At 42.3% G+C, this 22,798-nt stretch overlaps 1 protein-coding gene across 1 annotated transcript in view; it reads right to left on the reverse strand.

Moving 5' to 3' along the window:
• Positions 1–1,930: 1,930 nt before the first annotated feature.
• Positions 1,931–22,798, reverse strand: part of NUAK1 (NUAK family kinase 1) — a 59,685-nt gene continuing 38,817 nt past the window's right edge. Inside the window, exons 3-7 of the mRNA XM_074941023.1 lie at positions 18,185–18,336; positions 16,384–16,449; positions 7,688–7,807; positions 7,218–7,350; positions 1,931–6,082 (exon numbers count right to left, since the gene is read on the reverse strand). Of these exons, the coding sequence (XP_074797124.1) occupies positions 4,929–6,082; positions 7,218–7,350; positions 7,688–7,807; positions 16,384–16,449; positions 18,185–18,336 (1,625 nt within the window). The 3' untranslated portion in view covers positions 1,931–4,928. The remainder of the gene's footprint in view (positions 6,083–7,217; positions 7,351–7,687; positions 7,808–16,383; positions 16,450–18,184; positions 18,337–22,798) is intronic.

Genomic DNA, 22,798 nt, shown 5'->3' on the forward strand with positions numbered 1-22,798 from the left:
CCGAGCTAAGGAGAAAGCAGGGGCCCCGAGCTGAGCTGGGGAGCAGAGCTGTGCCAGATCCAGAGGGACCAGAAAAGCAGCCCAGAGAGAGCAGACCCTGTCCTGGGAGCAGAGCTGCAGCAACCAGAGCGGCCAGAAAAGCAGCCCAGGAAGCAGGTCAGTGCTGGGAGCAGAGTCACAGAAGCAGCCTGCAGAGCAGACCTGTCCTGGGAGCAGAGCTGCAGCAACCAGAGCCAGAGGGGCCAGAGAAGAGGGAGAGCTCCAGAAGGGGGCTGGAGGCAGAGCAGCAGCAGCAGTGCAGAGACAGAGTGGTGGAGCTGGGGCTGGAGCAGTCCGGAGCTGGGTGTGGTGAGCAGGAGAGAGCGAGGGGGACCCTGGGCAGTGGGCCCAGCATAGGGAGATGCCTCAGCCAAGATGCTCTGCAGGCCAGGCTTGGATCATAACCCCCACGGGGCGGGGGCAACGCTGGGAAGAAGGGTCCTACAACTTAGAGCCTGAGAGCGTGTGGCCACCACCAGAGCAAGTGTCCAACTCGCAGCATCCCTACAGCACAGCCAGGGCCTGAGAAGAAGGCCTGGGACTTACAAGGAACAGACTGTGAACTGCCCAGACATTCCAGAGACGCTGTTTGTGATGTTCCCTGCCACAGAGCGGGGTGATGTTTCCTTTAACCTTTCCCATTTTTCCTTATTCTTTTTAAAATTAATTGTTGATTAAATAACTTGCATTTGCTTCAACTTGTATGTAATGGTCAGTGGGTCAGAGAAGTGCCCAGTGCAGAGAGAGTACCCCGGAGTGGGGACACCCTAGCCCCTGTCCTAGGTGACCACAGCAGGGTTGAGGGTTGAGCCCCCCAAGAATCCTGGGCCCAACTTTGTTGGAGTTATGAGGACTCCGCCAGACAGGAGAGTGGAAGGGGAGTCCTCAAGGGCAGGGAGGCCACTGGGTAAAGGAAGTGGGAGCGAGGACTCAGATCCTTTCGCTAGCCCACTTCACCGGGGTAGTGCAGAAGCCAGGAAAGTTCCCCACAAGAGCAGGACTATTCCCCCGCTTACATCAAGCAAGAGGTTTTATGCAGCCTCAGTCAGAGCCAATGGCAGGCCATTACCACCATTCCCTTTATTGAAATAGGTCCTTGACACCGATGGGAGACCCCTCACTGTGACCCCATATTGCCAAGACAAAACACCAAGATTTAATCTCTGAGCATCAAAAGCCTCCAATTTTCAAGTGGACTCCAACCAATTAAATCAAAAGGAAACCCCCTTTTTGTCTTCTACCAGCTGACCGCTCGGCCTGCTGAAAGCCGTATGACTAAAACCACAGCACATCTGATAGCAACATATGGCTGATAGCTTTTTGTCCAAACAAGCCTTGGATTACATCAGCAGGAAGATTTAAAATAATCATACATTTCCTTCCCAGACCAGGGAGGGGAAGGGACTACTGTTGCGGGTGTTGCTTGGCATTAGGTTGACCAGATGGCCCGCTTTTATAGGGACAGTCCTGATTTTTGGGTCTTTTTCTTATATAGGCTCCTATTACCCCCCACCCCCATCCCGATTTTTCACACTTGCTGTCTGGTCATCCTACTTGGCATAAATAAATTTGCTGTTGCCTGGCTGTGAGACAGCCTGTTCTGCCCTCACCTGCAACACACCTGGCTCATGGATCTCAATCTCGAAGAAAGGAGATCCCAGTTAGCTATTCTTCTCTGTGCTATTTTAATACAGATGAAAACCATGGCTTGTTCACAGTGCCAAATCTCTCTCAGCATGTAAGTCTCAGTGGCCACCCATATTCTCTTCAAATACACAAATAAGCCAAAAGCTTTGAGTAAACAACTCAGTACAGTTTGTTGGAGATGCTGCTGTATTTTTGCATGAGAAGTTCATTGGTATTTGGCCACAGTTGATCTACATTTATTTAAAGAGAAAAAAAATCTTACATTCCATTCATTTTATTTTTATTTAATAAAAAACAGTATCAGATTAAAAATACAAACACTTTGGGTGATTATCCAGCGTTTTCCCTGTGTGCCTTCTAGAGCCAACCAATGAGTGGAAAACAAAACAAAACCATTTTGGCTGCAGCTGTAAAATAATGTTGCACCAATTAAATTACACCAAATATATTATTATACCTATTTGAAATGGCTTTCAGACCAATAAATAAAAAAAGACAAATTCAAATAAAAAAAAAAAGTCAACTTTGTATTACAAAAAAATTAAATAAAAATCACAACACTAATAATAATGTGCAGTCAAGTTTTTTTTCTTTCTATTCTTCTAGGAATGATAACATGCCAGTAAATCCCTACATGACATTTCCAGTTTGGCAGCAAGCAGTCAATCATTCATTCACATTTGTACACAAGATGGCAGGCCTGGGCAAAAATCTAAGGAGATCTGAGCCTTTGGGCTGCTTCTCAGTTCTCACAACAGCAAGCTGAGGTCCGCCTCCTTCATCTCGAAACCTGTATAAATCATTTACACATTTAGAGTCAGATTCAAAGCTGGTGTCAATCAGTGTAGGTCTACTGAAGTCAGGCTCCATTAGGTCAAGGGAAGTAGGCTGATTTACACCAGCTCAGGGTCTGGCACCTGACACTCCAGGGCATACAGTTAAAAGAACATCTTTTGCCCAAGGCTGCAAAGCTCACCTGAATTGCTGAAACCATGTGGTCTCTAGTTCACATTTCCCTAAAATGGTATATGGCAAACCTGATAACTTTGCACCCTTCAAAATAGTACATGGATTTTTGAAGAGGCAGAAACAACACATGTAAGCCCTTGGGAGGACAGGATGCCTCATTATCATACCGAAACATATCCATAAATAAAAGAATGGACTGAAATCTCCCTTCTTAAGAGAACAAACAGTGAGCATTTAGCCTTGCTTTGTGTGAGCACAGCACCACAGATGCCTTTTACACCTGGGCTGAATTTTGGCCAAGTGTCTCCTGGAGGAAAAAACCTCTCCATTGAGATAGAGGCGGCAATTCAGGAATTAAAACTCACCCAGCTTTATGCCTGTTTGTCAGCTCCTCCTTAAAATCAGCTGGATTGAGTGAAGTACTGTGACACACAAAATCAGGAGTTTGCAAGCTGGGAAGCAATGAGCAATAAAGCAGTTCTTTGTTCTTTCTTAAATCTATTCACATTGCTATTCTGGATTCTGAGCTAATCCAAATGGAACTTGGTGCTATTTCTCTATGGCTTTTAGGATTTTAGAGCATGCCCAGAGAGAGTGGGCCAAATTCTGCTCCCAGCTGAAGTCTTGGGGTAAAGATGAAAGCAGAATTTGGCCCTTTAACCTCCAGTTGTTTGTGTGTTTGGACTGTTAGAGCTGTAGCCAGTTTGACCTCACAGGCCAAATTCTGCCCCCAGTCACACCAGTGCAGCCCGAATGAAGCCTAGGGCCATATGTTCATGTAAATGAGATCTGAAACTGGCCATACGACTCCAGTTTGCCCAGGCCTGTCAAACGCATAGTGCCTTGCTAACTGAGGCTTACTTACATTCAGGTAATCCAGTAGACCCAAGTGGTACCTTTATGGGAGTTGAAGCCTTAAGTCTGGATATTTAGATATATCCAAGGAAACATATACATTTTTCTCCTTTTCAGACTGATACCACTGCTCATGCAGTACCAATTACAAATAGAGATAGATACCTGCATTTTTATAACAAATCCCTTGTCGAGTCTACTGTTCTCATTCCAGCACTCATAGTCAAATTCCTTCTGTTCCACTGCTACCTACTTCAAAACATTCTTATTTGGGGAAAAGGCACATTCTCACTGATTCTCAGTCCTCTCTCCATTTACTACATGCTACAACCTTTTCTTAAGCTAACATTCTAGAAGCAAACTAGTCTCCACTCTCAGATACATGCTAATAAGCAAGGCGGCACCATTTGCTGACAGTGAAAGTGACTGAAATCTGGGTCTTGTGCTTAATTAACCCTTGAGAGAATGTGATAAACACACCCCTTCCTAGGCATTTGTTTGGCTGGAAACAATCTGGAAAATGTCACAAACCTAGTAAATATGTTGGAGGGTGCGGGGCAGAAATCAACTAGCCATTTGCAATGGTCAACTTTTTCTAGCTCATGCTGTGGTTTCAGTTCTTGTATTTTTTCACTATTAGTACTGATGGTCAGATACGAATCTGTGCCCCTTGCTAGTGAGGAGAATGACATGGTAGATGGAAGATGTGAATTTGTAGCCACATGCCTCAAATTTTCTGGGCACATCACACTAAGTGTGACTATTTAAAACTACCCTTCCTAAAGCAAATTCAGAGATTTTTAAAGCCAGAAGGGACCATTGTGAACATCGAGTCTGGCCTCCAGTATAACACAGGCCATAGATATTTCACCCCATAATTCCTGCATCAAGTCAAATAACTTCAGGATGAACTAGAGTATATCTTTTAGAAAGACATCCAATATTGAGACAGATTTAAGTGATGAAGAATCCACCACCTCCCTTGGGAAAGCTGCTCTACTAGTAAACTACACTTACTATTAAAAATACCTGCCTTATTTCCAATCTGAATTTGTCTACATTACGCCTTTGTCTGCCAGATTCTGGTATTATTATTTATTTATTTATACAATCGCAGCACTTAGAAATCCCAATCATGGACCGGGACCCCACTGTGTTAGGCGCTGTATGTTTGCATCACATATGTATGTTTTCTTTGGGCAACTAGGTAATACTTTAATAAAGCGAACTAAAAGAGAGTTTGCATAATGCTCAAGAGAATTCTTTGGGGTTTCTACATATCTCAAGGTTTTCAGCTGAGTATGCGCATTCAACCCCATTTTGATGATCCTACCACTGTCAGCAAATTGGTAACCAGGCTAACTCCATCATAAAGGTACACATGACAATTCCCTTCCCTTCCCACCCTCTCCACTGTGCTAGTTGAGCTTGTTGCAGATCTCCAGAGCTTTCTTGTAGACCTGAGTCACATCATCCATGTCCATGAGAAGAGAAAAACTGCTGTCCCCCAGCCGATTTCGATAACGTTTCAAATGCTGTGGGCGTGGGCGGTTCTGGAGTCCTTCAAAATCTTGGATCTGGAGGAAGTTTTCAGCAGAGACACAACTGCGTATCCTTTGCCTGTTTGGCCTGCTCTCTCGCAAATCTAGCAAGTCAAAGGAGTCACTGGACAAAATACTGTCATCACTAATCACACTAGAAGGGCGACTGTAACTTCGAGATAATCTATCCCCAGGCAGGACCCCTTCTTCCATGGCTTCCACCATCGGTGTTTCAGGACTGACCAAAGCAGAGTCAATGCTGCTGGTGGAATACTTGCTGTTGTGTTTTAAGATGCCCTTACGTCTATAGGAATGGCTATGAGACCCAATTCTTGATGTTTCAGTGATGCCTGGGGATGTATCACTGTTTTCTGTCTCATCCTTATTGTCCAACAATTCAGAAGATTCACTTCGTTCTGGAGAAGAGTAGTAGCCAGACTCTCTCTGCTGAGTCTTCTTTAAGATTCCTTTTTTTGGCATGAGGGAAGATGCTTTAGTGCCGTATTTACTTGCTATCTCTCCCTCCATGGCACTCTTAATGACTACACCAGTCCTACACAGTTCTTGCTCTATCTTAAAAGTGGAGGGTAACGCTGGGTTGACCACTCCTTCAATGAATCCTGCACTGTGAGACCGATGCTCACTGTTGCTCCTTTTCTTCAAGATGCCCTTGGGCCTCTTGGAGGTTGGTTTGGATGCATTCTCAGCCCCTCCTTCCTGGATCGATTGCACAACGTCATTTTCCTTCTTTGATTTTTTCAGGGACCTCTGTCGCTCCAGCGTAACTTCAGAACATTTGGGTTTAGAAAGGCACTTCATTTTGGTATCAGTCTCTGGCTGTAGACCTGTCGAACGGTGATGCCAATCAATAAATCTAGCCAGCAGCGGGGACTCTGAGTCTTTCAAGACATCACAGTCACAAACGCTGCTCTTGTAGCCCCAATTAACCCACCAGTGATTGGCTATGTCTTCGATGGTTGCTCGTCGCTCAGGGTTCACCATCAGCATCCACCTGATCAGACCACGAGCATCTATGGTCAAAAATGACATTTAAAATAGTCAAAATATAGACATGGAAATATGGGCAAGACATGGAAATATGGGCAAGACAGATGAACAGATTCTTCTCAAAACAGGTGAAGTGAATGTGCTATGTGGGAAGACTGACCATCAATTCAACTTCAGAAAATGAAATTAAGTGCTATTTCATATCTGAAGCCACATGATACATCCAAACAAATGTACCATTGGCTTGTCAAGTAGATGAGTATTTTTCCATATTAGTGAAGAAATCTGGTGTAGACACTGAACTTTACATCAACCAGATGTAAGCATATAAGCCTTAGAGGAAAACAAAAGGGCACTCAGGTATTTCAAATTATGTACATTATTAATTTTGCATCCTTGTTTTTTTTTAAAGAGGGGGAGGGAAAGAAAAATGCAATTATAATATAGTCTGTTATATATTTTTAAAGGTAAATTTCCACAAAGCAAATTAGGTAGGAATAACCAGGAGGGAGAATATGAAAAATGGTGGCAAACAAATGATGAAAAATAAATGACTAGTGAAATTTATTGATAGATTCATAGATTTCATGGCCAGGGACCATTATGATCATGTAGCTGGACTAGAATTCTTCGGTGCCTTTCTATCAGAGTTCTAATCACGGTGGCATCCCCTTGTGTAATAATAATTGTGAACATATTGGTATTGACTTCAGACTTCAGAATGGGTTCTTGGGCCAAGTGGTTGCTTCCCCATGACTATTCCTCTTCTTTCTGCTTTTGATATATATCGCACAATGTAGTTAGACTAGAAGACTGATCTGTATCAGGACCTTGTATCAATTTACAGCTTGTCTGAACAATTTCACTTGCAATAGCTAACAGACTTTCCACTGTCATAGATCTAGTTAAAAGACCCTGTTAAAGCTTCCACAAGGCAATAAAAATCTATCTGCTGTAAAACTTTCATTTAAAAAGGGCTTTTGGTAAGGGCTCTATCCAGATGGAAACTGAGGGCAGATGATGTTTTGAGAGGGGATGGGAGATCCTTTTACTTGTCATTCTAAAGTGACACACCAGAAAATGCTGGTAGAGGCCAGGTCAGCCAGCCATTCTGAACTCCTGTCATCTCAACGCATTACACCAGCTCTTTTTTTATACCTGAGGGCTGTGTTGGCTCACGATATTCTCCGCTGCTGATCTGCCTGATCAGATTTTTGTGATCAAAGCCATCAAAGGGCATCGTTCCATAAACCAGAGTGTAAAGCAATACACCAAGGGCCCAGCTGTCAACCTAAAAATACATAGACAAGAAGCGTAAAGGCTAGAAAAGCTGATTCCTGCAGTCTTCCAGACCATTAGCACCACAAAAGCAATGGAACACCCAGCTGTGCTTGGTTACCGGCATGCAGGTATTTAACAACTGACAAAGTGTAAGCAAGGCAAATGAAAGTAACAGAAGGCAGCTTGAATACTTCCAACCTAGGAGAGGCCCAACATAGTCTACGTGTGAGATACTATCAGGACAGAACTAATGTTCATGCTCATTATTACCAAGTACAGATTATATATGTGCCACCAACATAAGATTAATTTTAATTTCACTTTCCTTCTCCCCTGTGTCCCCTTACCTCTGGGCCTCGATAGGGTCTTCCATTAACAATTTCTGGGGAAGCATACAGTGGGCTCCCACAAAAGGTCTGCAGAAACTTGTCTTTGTGATAGAGGTTGGAAAGACCAAAGTCTGCAATCTGTAAAGACAAAAGGGTTCTGTAGTACTGACATTTACCTTATGAAAAGATAGGGATGGAGTGAGATCTACTGGTTAAATCTTCAGGATTAGGCGCCAGGACTCTTGGTTTCTATTCACAGCTCAGTCTCTGGTTCCCTGGGCAGCCATCAGTAAGTCATTTAATCTTGGATACCTCACATATCTTTGCAAGGATAACTGGAAGAACCTGGACCTTACTGTCCTCTGGTTGCCCTGCACTATGTGTAGTCATTTACCCCAGTGCAAAGTGAGCATAAAGTGGTGGCACTGGTCTAAAAGCCTACACAAGGTGCAGGCAAACTGAGAGTCAGGCCCTTAGAACTCAACAGGAGAAGTGAGGCAGTGGTGTCCTGGGAACCCGGGGATAAGGTTCCAGAAGGAAGTGGCATCTGAAGTCATTTGGAGCCAATTATAGTAGGGAGAGAAAGAGAGTGATGCACTGTCTAACCTTTCCAGGTTCAATAGACTTTCATCAATTATGCCATTATGGATTTGAATGATCAACCAAATCCTGCATTCCTACATTTCCCAGCACAGACAAAATGCCCCTGGAGTTTGTTGGGACATTTATTTATTTCTTCTAGTCCAGCAGCTCTCAACCAGGGGTCCAAGGACCCCTGGGGGGCCACAAGCAGGTTTCAGGGGCTCCACCAAGCAGGGCCAGTGTTAGACTCACTGGAGCCCAGGGCAGAAAGCCGAAGCCCTGCTGTACAAAGCTGCAGCCCGGGGCCCTGAGCTCTGCCACCTGGGGCTGAAGTTGAAGCCTGAGTAACTTAGCTTTGTGGGGCCCGTTGTGGCGTGGGGCCCCAGGCAATTGCTCTGATTGCTACCCCCTAACACCAGCCCTGGCTTTTTTATCTGCAGAAAACCAGGGGTGGCGGCACAGGTGAGCCATGGAGTTTTTATACCATATTTGGGGGGCCTCAGGAAGAAAAAGGTTGAGAACCCCTGGTCTAGTCGCTGCTCTTGTTCTTATCAAACAAAAGTTGAGGCTTTGTGACACTGTGGCTTAAAAACTCACATCCCTTACATTTTCATTGTTTCCCCAGAACAAGGCCACGTAGCTCACGATTTTATCTGGTTTTTGACGCAAATGTCTGTGTCACAGAGATCCACTTTTTTATTAATGTACACTATTGACACAAAAATGGACACAAAAATGCTGGCTCACAAAACTTAGAATTGGTGATATGCACAGTAGCTTTCTGTGCAGTTACCCCAGAAGTCCCCTGCGCCACACTGCAGCTGCGAGCACAGTCAAGCTATCCCTTCACGAGACAAATTCTGCTCACCTTACTATCGTGGCTTCACCGGGACTATCATGTGAGTCAGGGGTGTGGCTTCCTTTGAGAACCTGGTGGGGGGAGTAGCTTGCCAACCCATATGAGATTCTGTAGAGGGGGTGGATTACCATCTAGGATTATGTTGCTAGCAATTACATTGCTGGGGCTTTGCTGGGTTTAAATGTCTTGACATTTTTTCTTACTTAGTTGTTTTTTAAATTACATTATAAAAATTAATCCAACATAGTAGCAGGGTAGCAGAAGCTGCTTCCTCTTCTCCTTCTGCACATCTTTGGGAAATGGAGGCACAGAAGCTGAGCCTCCCACAATAGTAGAAAAATAGCATAGCAAAAAATGGGGCAAAGGGTTGGGACCATATAATGCAAAAGCCCGTTCAGCCAGCAGGAGATGGTTTAGGGGTACAGTGGAGTGGAGCTGATAAACACACACAGCAATGGCTGCCAGTGCTGCAAGAAGGGTAGAAAGCATGCAGAGAAGACATGAGGCTAGACTGACAACTTGTATCATGGTTCTTGCCATGATAATAGATGGCTTAAACAATATAATAAACAAACAATGGATTGGGTTTGCCCGTTTTTGCTTCTTTATGATGTATACAGGAAGCTTCAAAAGTATTTTTCAGACCAAAAACAAAAAAACTAACAAGGAAGGAGTTTTCTGTTGAGTTTTTTTTCCCCCACCTTATAAATGCAGGCCTTTTCTACCACGAAAAACTAGTGATATTATGACACCATAAAAGACAAAAAAGTAAAAGCAGAGTACTGTAATCAGAAGGCAAAGAGGATTTTTTTTTCAGTGTTTAAAATGTTTTGTTGTTGTTTGCTATTGCAAATACCAACATAATTGCAATGTCTAATCAGCATTTAGGAAAAAGGATGTCCTTGTTAAACATTTTTGACACCCCTCACTCTTTTGCCTTTCTCTGAGACACCCCCCCCCAATGTTCTGCAGCAAAACTAGGGAATGCCAGACTAAAAACCAAAAATAAGCAGCAGGGTGGGGGAGAACGTCCAGGTTTTCTTGATATATCATAAAGGAAAAAAATGGGGGGTCATGTCCATTTTTTGCTTAAATCCTTGGTCACCTTTAAAATCATATCTATCCCATTTCAAGCTCCCACCTCTAATATTTTGCTGGGGGGGGGGGTGTGTGAGAGAGAGAGAGAGAGAGAGAGAGAGAGTCCTGCAGATATTTGCAGCTCCTAAGGTAGTGCTGAAGGAGTAGCTGATTTCTGTTCATTAATAGTACTTTATCCCATTCCAATATAATGATCATTTGAATTTACTCAATATCCCAACTAGTGTATTATCCATCTGTTGTAGCAAAATCAACCCTTAAATAAGTGTGTTTTGTAAAATCTTCATTGGGTGGCTGGAATACCATTGAATGGGGTGTACTACTGCAATCTGCAGACATAGTCTCATGGCTCAAATTGCACTTAATTGCCCTAAATTCCACTTTCTTATCAAGTCACCCTGACTAGCTTGCAGGAAGTTGGTTTTAAGTCTTAAGAAGTGTGTCCTGTCAATCAGAAGAAGAGTGGAACCAATTCAATGTTAAAACTTTCCTGTTAGTCCCTGAGCTTTGGTTTAGTTCAGGATACAGTTAAGACAGGGGCAGACACTGCACAGTATGCTTCCTTAAGAAAATACATTCCCTTAAGGCCATGGAATGTATAAAATGTGTGTATATGTGCATTGACATATATAGGATACACATACCACTCTTCACACCAAGGAACTCCTAGACTTGGGCATTCATGTTTTCATTTTGGCCATTCAGGAAAAGGGTATTTATATTACAATCCACTCCCATAGTCACAGACTGATATTTATCAGCTTTTCCCGTAAAAGCTGTAGTGCCCCCCAAAACAAGATTAATAGAAGCCAAGATTACTTCATGTTCTTGGCACTTAAATGGAGCTAAAGCATTAAGTCAAAAAACCTTCAAAATTGGGAGGTGCTGGCAGCAGGCTTTTCTTCCCTTAGCTTCAGGAGGGGGGTGTGTTACATGTTTACTGTTAACTACAATAACCTAGATGTAATTTATTGGTTGGTTATAAGTATGGATTGTAAATTCCATGAAGTGTGCATTCATTTAAAGAACTTGGAACAGGTCTTCAGCAGGTATAAATTAGCATGGCTCCAACGACTTCAATGGAGCTATTCTGATTGACATCACATGAGGATCTGGCTCTTTGTATTTCAATGCAGACTAAAATATATTTGGTCCATTGAAGCAGATGAATGACTGAAGAATTTACATGCTAGGGGTGAAATTTTCAAGAATTACATGTATCTACTGTGAACAAACCGCCTGTTCTGCATAAATGTAATGCCCATGGGTTACCAGCACTTATTCTGGCTTGTTTTCATTTTAAAGCCCAATAGAAGGTGCAGTTAGCAGCTTCTTGTCACTACTACACTTACATTTTTCTCTCCTGCTGTCACTCTGCGTCATTTTAAGTTTACCATATCAACAGGAGTTTTGGTCTTTTGGTGCTGCCTTAGCCCTACTGTCTTTCTAGCCATTTATTGCACAGGCACATATGGGGGATGATTGTGAAAGAGGGTGACCCCCTCCCTATTGGTACAAAAGGCATTGGTGGGAGAGCTAAGGGGAGCAGCAGAAGGGGTAGCTGACTGGGAAGATTTATGTATACAGTGTTATTGCAGCCATGTTGGTCCCAGGATATTAGAGAGACAAAGTTAGTGAGGATTCATTGTTTATTGGACCAACTTCTGTTGGTGAGAGAGACAAATTTCGAGCTAGACAAAGCTGAAGAAGAGCTCTGTGTAGCTCAGAAGTTTATCTGACTCATCCACAGAAGTTGATCCAATAAAAGATAGATCCTCGCAAGGTGGGTGACGTCATATGACATACAGAGGCTCTCAAGTCCCAACATTCCACACAATGTTTCAAATTAATGAGAGCTGGAGGAGCAGCAGTGAGAGGGAGGGAGCTCTGTTATTTGGACCAAGGTCTGAAGCCCGAAGTAGTAATAAAGTCATTTTAAAGTAAATTGTATTGCTAGCAGCTGGGAAGTGAGTCAGAATAGGGAGAGGCTAATATTTGTTGCACGAACCCACGCTTCATTACCACGTGACTTAAAGTGACTACTGCTTTATGTATATCACACGGTATACAATGCAATAAAGATTGTAAAATAATTTCAACATAGCAGACTGTGCTGACTTGGGAAGTCCTAGGAGGGATCAACTCATGGGATTCCACCCCATTTTTCTGCTCCAGGATGCAGACAGTCAATATCCTGGGAGAACCCTTTTTGAGCATGGACCTGTGACTCTGTTCCAGAGGCAGGGAAGTTCAGTGGTCAATTTGCTGGTAACACTTTGGTGAAATCTGACAGGTTTAATCATTATCAGTTTCCTTGCTTCGTTTAAATATATATATACATATTTCCTGACATAACAGACTGTCCATATTTGTTATGATCATTTACTGTGGTAGTGTCTAAGAGCCTCATTCATGGATCTGGACTGCCGCTCTGCTAGGTGATGTCAGCACCATTACTGACATGCAGAATAGTAACACTTTGGGTCCAAATAACACTGTGGTTCAGTTCAGAGGTCTTAGCATCATCATACTTCACAGAGTTATGTGATTTCTCCATGAGATTCTGTAGTAAGGCACAATTTACCAAGAAACTGATTATGCAGCCATTTGCTCCGAAAATGCAACATAATACTGACTGCAAAGGACATTAAGTACTAAGCTATAGGACTGCACTGGTCAGTTCTAAGCCAAAACTAGTAAGGTTGTTTTTCTTTACTTCCAAAGGATCTGAGCACACAATCCTTCTCATGAATGACTGAACCAAGACATTATTTATGATTAAATATGTATCAGCTCCCCCCATTTCAGGGAGTGTTCAAGAAATGGTTTTCAGGGAACACCACATTCTCAGAAAGTCCTTTAGTAATCTAACCACATAATTTAGACCAGAGGCCCCTACACACTCTGGTCTGCGGAACAGTGGGGATCTTCCCAACAGTCTGCACTCCAACGATGCTACATTTGTCAATCTTCAAACATTGATGCTTCCTGTTTGTTGTACTTCAGTCCACGACTCTTTCAAGTTTCCAGAGACTTTACTAGCTAATTAAATTCAAAAACCCAATTACCTCTATGCTCACTGTTCATCTGCCTCATGACTTAAATTTAATCAGATCAAATTTAAGGATGGCTCCAAAGTTGGCAGTGTATCAAATGGAAAGGATAGAATAAAATAGCTAAGTGACTCCTTGAGCTCAGAGAGTAATTTCTAATAGATAAAATGTTTTTCACTTCCTGTCCTAAAAGCACTGTAGGGTGCTACTGTACATTGTTCTGGTTTCTTATGACGACATTTTATTAGATGTAAGCTGTTAACATAATGGATGAATAGGACAATTGTGTAATCTGCACTATATGTGTCACTAGTTATTTGAAAAGTTTATACTTTGCAACCCCGTGAACAAAGTGGTTCCTTTTTATATACATTTCTTATAACCAATTAGTAAAATTTGTGAAGTGCTTTGGGATCTACTGGTGAAATAAAAAATATAAATATTAGTTCATGAGGATGGGCATCTTAGAAAGATAGAAAACAATAAGTCTCATCCCATTTTAGTAGACATGTTTCCACTGAGCATCCAAAACCAGCTGCCCCTTCCTAAAGCCCCAAACTGCACATTTCTCTCTTTCTGCATAAATCATGTATAAATATTTTCAGAATCAGGGCCTGTTAGAGTGACTCAACTGAAAATAAATAATTTACAGCTCCAGATGTGTTTCCTTGCCAACAAACATTGTTTATGAAACAGAAAAAAAAGGGGAAATAAAACCCTATGTCACTAACATAGAAACCACAATAACAAATTCTAACCCCAAAGTATCAAAGCAAATAGCAACTGTCTGTTTTACATCAAGTACTGGAAGTAGTTCTCAATGTGGTAGGTAAGGTACAAAAAACCCTCCTTCAGAGGAATCCAAATTCAAACACCATTGATAGTGGGATTGTGAAATATAAACCGTTTCCAAATCCCAATCCTTAAACCTCAAGAGCTTCTTTGTTTAAATATAGGCACCATGAGAAAGCAAGACAGCTTATAGCCACCTGTGTGTATAATCATGCCCATGCATATTTGCACATATAGAGATGTGCATTACTTTTAGCAAAGGAATGAGTGAGGAAGAACTGAAAATATGCAAAAGGCACACAGATGGTAGGCTAAACAGAATCTAATCCAACAAAGGGGGTCCTTGAGAAAACAGGCTATGAATACCCCAAGTTGTTCTTTACTGGGAGCTGTAGGAAATTATTAAAAGATTCATCAGCTACTAACATTTCTTCAGGTATTCTATGAACACAAGATTTATGTTAAAGTACCACTGCGGTATTTGACATGTCTGGAGCCCCAGCGTGAAATCCTGGCCACAAGTTTTTCCACTGACACTAGTGGGGCTAGGATTTCACCCCCATCCTGCAAACTCTTGCTCACAAGAGCAGTCCTGGCTCATACCCATCAAAGTCAACAGGATGCTTCATGTCAGTGAGGACTTGCAGGATCAGGCCCCTATTTACTTTCTGACTAGCATCTATCCAGCTTCCAAAAATAGCATCAACCACTGTAGTATCTGAGGAAAAAAATCTGTGATTTTGAAGTGCTTTGATCACACTGAGTTTGGGTATTATTCACCTCTCACTGGGGTGTAAATCAGGATTAAATCTCTTGAACTCAGAAGAGTTGAAGTGGTATAAAACAGACATAAAGAGAGAATCAGGCCTTTTGTCTTGATGCAATTTCCTACAGACTTGAGAAAATGACTGTTTTGTATGGGATGAACCCAGCCCACCCCATTTAACAAATTCCCCAAATTCTTCTTCTCTCTCAAAAAATCTGTGATGAGCTGGGAAGATAGTTTGGTATGTAATGCTGAAAGAGAGGCCATCCTGCATGCAGAAGCCTGGACCACATGCAATGTCCTAGAAAGGCTATTTTTTGTTTTCAGTGCTATTAAAAGGGGTGGTGGGGTTGCCGGCATTGGTGACACTATTGGCGCATAATAGGAGAGATTGACTTGAGCACGACAGCCCTGATGTTAACAACAAACGTTCAAGTGTTGCATAGGACGTGCCCTCTGTAAAATACTATTTTTAGAAACTGCATATTTATATGTCTTTAATCCACCCGTTGATCCAAGGTAGCTTCTGTCATCAGTTTTACACAGATGGTAACTACCATATGTTATTGTCTATTTCCATTTCCATTGTGCATACATTTAAACTGAATAGGGTCTCTTCAGTATGATGCACAAAAGGCAGAGCAGGGAGCACGGTGACGATCAGTAGAGAGACAGGACAGAGAACTGACAAAGACAAAACTTGAGCTGTTGGGGATAGTAGGCTGTGTAGATGGCTTCCTGATTGCTTCGTTTTGTTAATTACGCCATAAGGCACAACAGCCAGTGGGCAGTATCTATCATCTGCCTCTCTGTTTGTCCATAGATCTATACATCTAACCAATCTATGCTGCATCAGGAGAGGACGGTGACTGTATGCCTCATGAGTGTGAACTGACACCAAGCTGAAGGTGAAACGTGTTCACCATCTAGGAACTTCGCTAATCTCCCAGAACTGCATTACTTATCTTGTCTTATGGCTATTACTAAAAAGAAGAAGAAAGGAAAGAAGGTCATTCCCATGCTTTCACTGGGGATTATTGACATGGATATGACATCACTGGTCACCAGTCAGAAAGCTACATTTGTGTCTGGAGTTCTAAGACCATTTCCTAATGAAGCACATGTGCTTTACTAGGTTTATTTTGAAACTCTTATTTGCTTATTTTCCAGACGTGATCAAAAGGACATTTGGAGTGTTCTGTAGGAGGCACTTGAACCCTCTAGGCTAAGAAAGTTTTTTTGAGCCTTAGCAGCAGCCAGCAATAATACCATTTATAATGTAAACTGTACCGCTTTAAACACTCTGCTGTCTTCCACTGGCAAATTAATATTGCTTTGGGAACTGAACCCCTTGAGTGGCAAGAAGGGTTTCCCCGCAAAATTATCCAAAACTCCATTTAGCACTTCAGGCTAACCATACACAGTACTCTCTCTCCTCAACCTCCCATCTGCTCAGTTACTTGCCAGTTGCAGTTGCTGTAATACTGGACTCTATCACACCTTGGATAAAAATTGCTATGGAACTTGCAAATCCATTCAGAGAAGAGGACAGAAAGAACCTTACCTTAATGTTAAAATTGTCATCAAGAAGGATGTTTTCCAGTTTTAAATCCCTATGGACAACACCGTTCTGAAATGAAGAACAAAAAAAAAAAGGGGGGGGGGAAGAATATTGGACAGGTTAAAGAACTGAATCATCAGGGTGGTCTTTGTATCTACATTTCAGGGCTGAGTTTGCTGTCATAACACTCACGGCCCAGTGACTAGTGACAGGAGATGTATTAGTCACTTGCTGTGTGGTTAAGAGAAGAATGACTGGAATCTGTCCTCCCACAAAGCCTGTAAAACAGCAGGGGGATTCTTTTCGGAACTTAATTCCAACTCCTATCCTACCCCCACTGTGTGAAAGAAATATATTCTTCCCAGGCACCAGAAAACAGAATCTGTCAATGACACTAGTCCTTAGAAAAGCTCTAATTCCTCCAGTGTGCAGCCATTTGGGCAAGGGGAGTTATAACCCTCTGAATGCATCCGATGAAGTGAGCTGTAGCTCACGAAAGCTTACGCTCAAATAAATTTATTAGTCTTTAAGGTGCCACAAGTCCTCCTTTTCTTTTTGCGAATCCTCAAAGACTGCTACTGCCTGCAAATGTTAGGGATGGAAATTAACAAAAAGGATTTAAGTCACAGCATCTTATTCCTAAAGTTCTAAAAACTAACCATGCACAAAAGGCTGCAATGGATTTTCTGTGCTGTATAATGTGGATTTTGCAAACCTCCCTTACTTACCAGAATTCAAAGGGAGATTAAAATGTTTTAAAATTCTAACAAAAAGGCTGCACTAGCTGCTTGTTGGCTTTAGTATGGTGCATATTTTGGCTCTACACCTCCATGGCCCACAGGAGGAAGGATGGTCCCATGGTTGGGGCACTGGCCTAGGAGACCCAAGTTCAATTCCTTGTTCTGCTATGGATCTCCTGTGTGACCTTGGGCAAGTCACTTAACCTCTCTGTGCCTCAGTTCCCCACCTGTAAAAATGGGGGTGATAATGCTTCCCTGCCTCAATAGGTTCTGGAGAGGAGATGGACACTGCTGAGATAAAAGCAATACCTGTTGAAATGTCATGAACATAACATCCTTATGACTGTATCAGTCACAGGGTATGTGGACAACCAGGGCCTGTAAGGGAAGATGAAGGGCCCATGAAGTTAATCAGCCTGATGCTTGTTTTCATGGCTTAAATTGTCCTTCGGAGGCATGCCATGAAGGATAAAGGCAAGAACAAAGGGAATCCTTCTGATGCTCCTATTATATCTGGAGCAGTTACTTTTGGGTAACTTAAATGACTCCATGACAGGTATTCTCACTTTCTTCCCCTCTCAAAAGAGTTCCCTTGTTCTGAAGTTGCACATTTACACCTCTGCTCTGCGTTTGTTTGTTTTTTAATTGTATATATTGTACCTTATTCTTCTGTCAAAAATTGTTCTGAATTCAATTTACAGGAAAACTATCAATCCTTTTCTACGAGCTGTGTCACTAAGTGGTCTTTCTTCTACAGAAAGCTAGTGGAGTATTCTGTTACCTAAGGAGAAAATCTTCAAAAGCGCCAATGGGAGTTAGGCTTGGTGTAAGGGAGTTAGCTGGTGGAAATGGACCCAGGTGCGGATATGGCCTTTAGTCTCTAAACATGTGTGGTGAACTAGTGAAATATTTACACTTGTGATATCTTGCTATACACATAAAATACCTGCTGCTGGACTCTCCCACTTCAACAGCTGAACATTTTTACCTCACTGGTCCTTTTAAGCATGAGAGTCACTGTTAAAGCCTCAAATAGTTACGTTAACACCAAATGCTGTGCTCACCTTGTGACAGTAATGTACAGCGGAGACAATCTGCCGGAAGAAGTGTCTTGTCTCCCTCTCACTCAGCCTCCGCCTCTCGCTGATGTAATCATACAGCTCCCCTTTGCTTGCATACTCCATGATTATCACAATCTTATCTTTATTTTCAAACACTGCAGAGGCAATAAAAAAGAAAATAAACTGTTCATTTGATACATTTAAAATTGACACTTAAAAGGGGGAAGAGAATACAAATGATCTGGGGTATCTGATGCACCATCACTGGAGCATGGAGAGGTTTCCAATATACTGCCACCAACATGCTTGGCAAAGGTATGGACTAGTCAAGTGCATTGGTTCTCAACTTGGAGGTCACAATCCCGAGGGGATCATGAACAGGTCAAGGGAAGGAGGGTTGTAACTTTCCTCACTGTCTCTATAGCTAGATGGGAGGAGGATCCTGACATTGTAATATGGGGTGTGAACAAGACCACTAGGCTCTACCAGTCTGAGCAAAGTACTAGAGCCAGGAACTCCTGAGTTCTAATCCCAGGTTTGACAATGACATTCTGTATCCATGTGAAACACACTTAACCAATCTGCAAGATTGGTACTGCACATCTTTTGAAGAACCTAAATTATGTGGCATGCTAGAGAAACAAGGCAGAACTGAAATGCAAGTGATGAGCCCACAGAACTACCTTCATGCCCGGACATCTTCTGTGAGCCAACACTGCACCAGGTTCAACCCTTGCCTAAATTATCTTTTCAAATGCTTATCCAAACAAATCATGTAACTCCAGGAGCTGCCTAGGCAGAGAGGCTGGTTCACAGGGCTAGGAGTCAGGAATTCCTGGCATTAGAGTCCCAGCTCTGACCATAAGTCTCACTGTGGCCTTGAGCATTTGCTTAGGGACAAATAATTCTCAACTCACTGGCATTGATGTAAATCTCAGAATAACTCCACTAAAGACAGAAACAATACCCACCTCAGAGGGGTGTCATAAAGATTAGTTACTGCTTGTAGAGATACAGTGTAAAGCACTCATCATTACTATGATTATTCAAAAATACAGATAACTTAAGACACATATATTAAGTATTAGTTAAACAACAAGAAAGATTAGGTCTGAGCTGTTTGCTGCAGGCATAATTAAAGGACCTGTGATAAAGGCAAAGGCACTTAATGTTCTACACTTGTTCATATTATAAATCATTACTGCTACTAGGTATCATTTTATTCAGTTAAAGCAAGCTTTTTCCCTACTATTACTATTGTGTACTAACAGTGCCATTGAATAGCACATAAAGACAAAAGGGCCTGATTCTGTTTCCCTGCACCATGTGTCATCAATTACAGCAATGCAAAATGAGTGTAAAGCCATTCCAGTTTGGCAGTGAAGAATCAGGCCCAAAGAGTTCTAGGAGTCATATCTTTAACCAAAAAGAGTTCTGCAAACAGGTTTCTATTTATTTCCAGTAGTAATACAGTCCAGACCCCTCAGTCACACTATCAATCTGTTGCTTTCCTGGTCTGAAAGAAGTCTTTTGTAACCATGACTCATAATATGCTTAGAGACTATTGGATATGTGATTTTATAAATCAAACAATACATAAATAACCAGTTAGGTCTTAAATGTGTCAAATTCATGAAAAATTATTTTACTGCCTCTATTTACCATAAATATTTCATATGTTTGATGTTTTTCATTAGAATTGAAAACAGCCACGCTAGCACACATTTAAAGGCCACTTCAAAGGGGTTTTGAAGTTATACTGTTAACTTTTATTAGATACATTACAGTAGTGAGCCAGGGCCGCATTGCACTAGGTGCTGTACAAACACAGACAGACAAAGACCTGGCTCTTGTCCTAAAGAGCTCACAGTCACAAAGAAACATACCCTCCTCCACTTGTTTAAATCGGTGAAATCAATGGACCAATGCCAGTTTCCATCAGCTGAAGCTCTGGCCTTAAGGGTTTATGTATAATGTAGAAATATTTTTGTTTAACAATTGTATTACATATTTAGCATACAAGGGGAGTCTGGGATGTCTGCAGGAGGGGTTCATTTCCTTACTGTTGCCTGTCCTTCTCCCAGGAAGAGGCTATGCCTGTGACTGACTTTACTATCACAATTCTAGGTTTTGTTAATTATTACTTAATTGCATGTGTGCACTATTCTGAACTTCAGTGGGAGGGCTGGCTGCTCAGCACCTACAGCTCTCACAGATACAGCGTGTGTATGTGTGTGTGTGTGTGGGGGGGGAGGTTGGCTATCAAATATTTGTGACTGCCTTGAAACTCAACATTCTGTAAAAGCAAATGCATGGCCACTGATAAGAACTCCAGAAAGCTTATCTTCACGGACATAAAAGTTTACAAAGGACTAGATTGTGCCTTTAGTGATCAGCTCTATACTGGGTGTGAGTTAGGAGCTGCCACACAGCCCTGGGAGGGATTGTGGCTGACTCAGCTAGGACACCTCCTGGGGCCTTGGGGAAGGTGAAAATAGGAGCTCTGCCACCCTTTGAAAGCTCTGCCATCCTGTGTGCGCTTCTCTCTAGGCCCATCCAGCTCCTTTGGCTGGTACAGAACAGGCACATGGCTACGGTTCTGCTTTCACCTATTCTTCCCTGCCTCCTCTGGGTGAATGCCACCGGCACTAGCCTCAAGCAATGCCTGTGCTCACCATCCTGCAAGTCGGGGTTTGTGCCACCTTTGTCTCTTCTGCACCTGTGCAGGGCCAACTGCAGTCTGGCCCACAGTGTATACTATCACACCTGTATGTTCACTGTAGTATGTGACATGACTGCTCCTTCAGAGCTCAATCCTGTAAGGTCCTGTGCTGTGTGCCATCAACTGCCACTGACTCCACTGGGAGTTCATGAAAATTAAACATTTAAACTAACAAAACAGGCCGTGACTAGTTTCAAATTGCCACACTGCTTTGGCTGATACATAAAATTTCCTCTGACTCTGACAATCTACTGTACACGCAGGAAACACTGTATCTGGCCTAGATAACCACAGTTCACTTTAGAAGGTATTGAATTTCCTTTTATATCATACTATGGGGCAAGACCACGCTGGCAGCGACACTTCCTCCAAAGTAACGAGGTTACAGGGGGTCTTCCAAACCAGTGCTATTCTGGACCCGCACAACTCAAATGCTGTCTTCCAACATGGCCATTAGTATTTTAAGGAACAGACTTCAGCTTTTGCAGCTCAGTGTGAAGCTGCAGCTCCCAACACACAGATAGTTTTTATTCTTGGGCTTTGTCTCTTGTCCCCTCACACCTTGTCATTAAATTCTACAAGCCAAAACCTCTCTGCAGTTCTTTCTAAATCCCCCTAGACTTCAGCCAAATGGCTCTGATAAAAGGGAAAGGGAACTGCCAGATAAAATTGGCCACTGACTTGTCTGCTGGCCTTACAGTACCCTGAAGCATAGACTCCTGCCAGTGATTACATCCTACATGCATCCTCATTAACAATAACCTTCGGAAACTAGAAGAGCTGTCTCTGGATGGATTATACTACAATATCCTCTCCAAGAATGATAGACTGATAGTCTCTGGAAAGGACCCAACATAATATGTGTTCTATACAAAAGCATTCTGACGTGTTATTGATAGAGCATTAATGAGTGCACCCATATCTCTAAGCACAGAGACAGTTGCTAACTAATCACTATTCAGCCCAGGAAGGGAGAAAAGAATCATCCTTTACGCTTAGATAATACACTAAAAATACATGAATTCAACATTTTGAATCAGAAGTAAAGTCAGTTCACAAACGGCTATTGAACAATGTACCAGGCTTTATTGTGTACTACATGTACAATTAGACTGGCCAAATTCACCACTGATATAAGTGGGCCAAGATCCTCTGATCTCCATGCAGTTTCACTCAAAACAAGAGTGAATTCTGCCCATGAATGTGCAAGCATACAATGAGGCTTGATTAATCCCAATGGGTTTGCAACTTTTTTCTGACTAATAATATTGAATCTAACAGATTGTTGTGCATACATGCTGCTTGAGGGCTAGCAGCTCTGAGTAGGGGGTGGTTTGTAGCTGCACTGCCTCCAGGAAGCATTGTGGCACCCCTTTGTGAGCAGCCAGCTAGCATGTGTCTGAGGGGCGTGCACTCCAAGGGGAATTAGCGGGCAGCACACTGAGCCCATGAGAATGTTAACCATGGCACAGGGGCATAAGTGGAAAGACTCCTTTTGCGTTGGGACACCCTCCACTCTGTGACTCAGGATGTCACAAAAGCAGTTTGATGCCACTAAACATGGTAACTTCCTGGTGTCTCATGGCTGATGATAGCGTTCTTCTGATACATGGATTTATTGAAGTTGTGCCTTAGCAACTTGACCATTTAAGTTTTGTCAAATTTTCCTTTATATTCAGGTTTCAGATATTTCTAATTCCATGACCAAATTTCCCTCTCAACTAAAATTTGACATCCAGTTTGAGTCTTGGTCCAAGAATATTTCCCTGCAATTACACAGAAGCATATATAGACGGTCTTTGGTTTGAGAAAGGCACATTATTATTTATATAACATTTTGAATGCTTTTTATTCTTCTCTAGCAAGCAGAGCTTATATTTTAAAAGCTAAATTTG

The sequence above is a fragment of the Natator depressus genome, chromosome 1 (genome assembly GCF_965152275.1).
Source record: "Natator depressus isolate rNatDep1 chromosome 1, rNatDep2.hap1, whole genome shotgun sequence".
Lineage (NCBI taxonomy): Eukaryota > Metazoa > Chordata > Testudines > Cheloniidae > Natator > Natator depressus.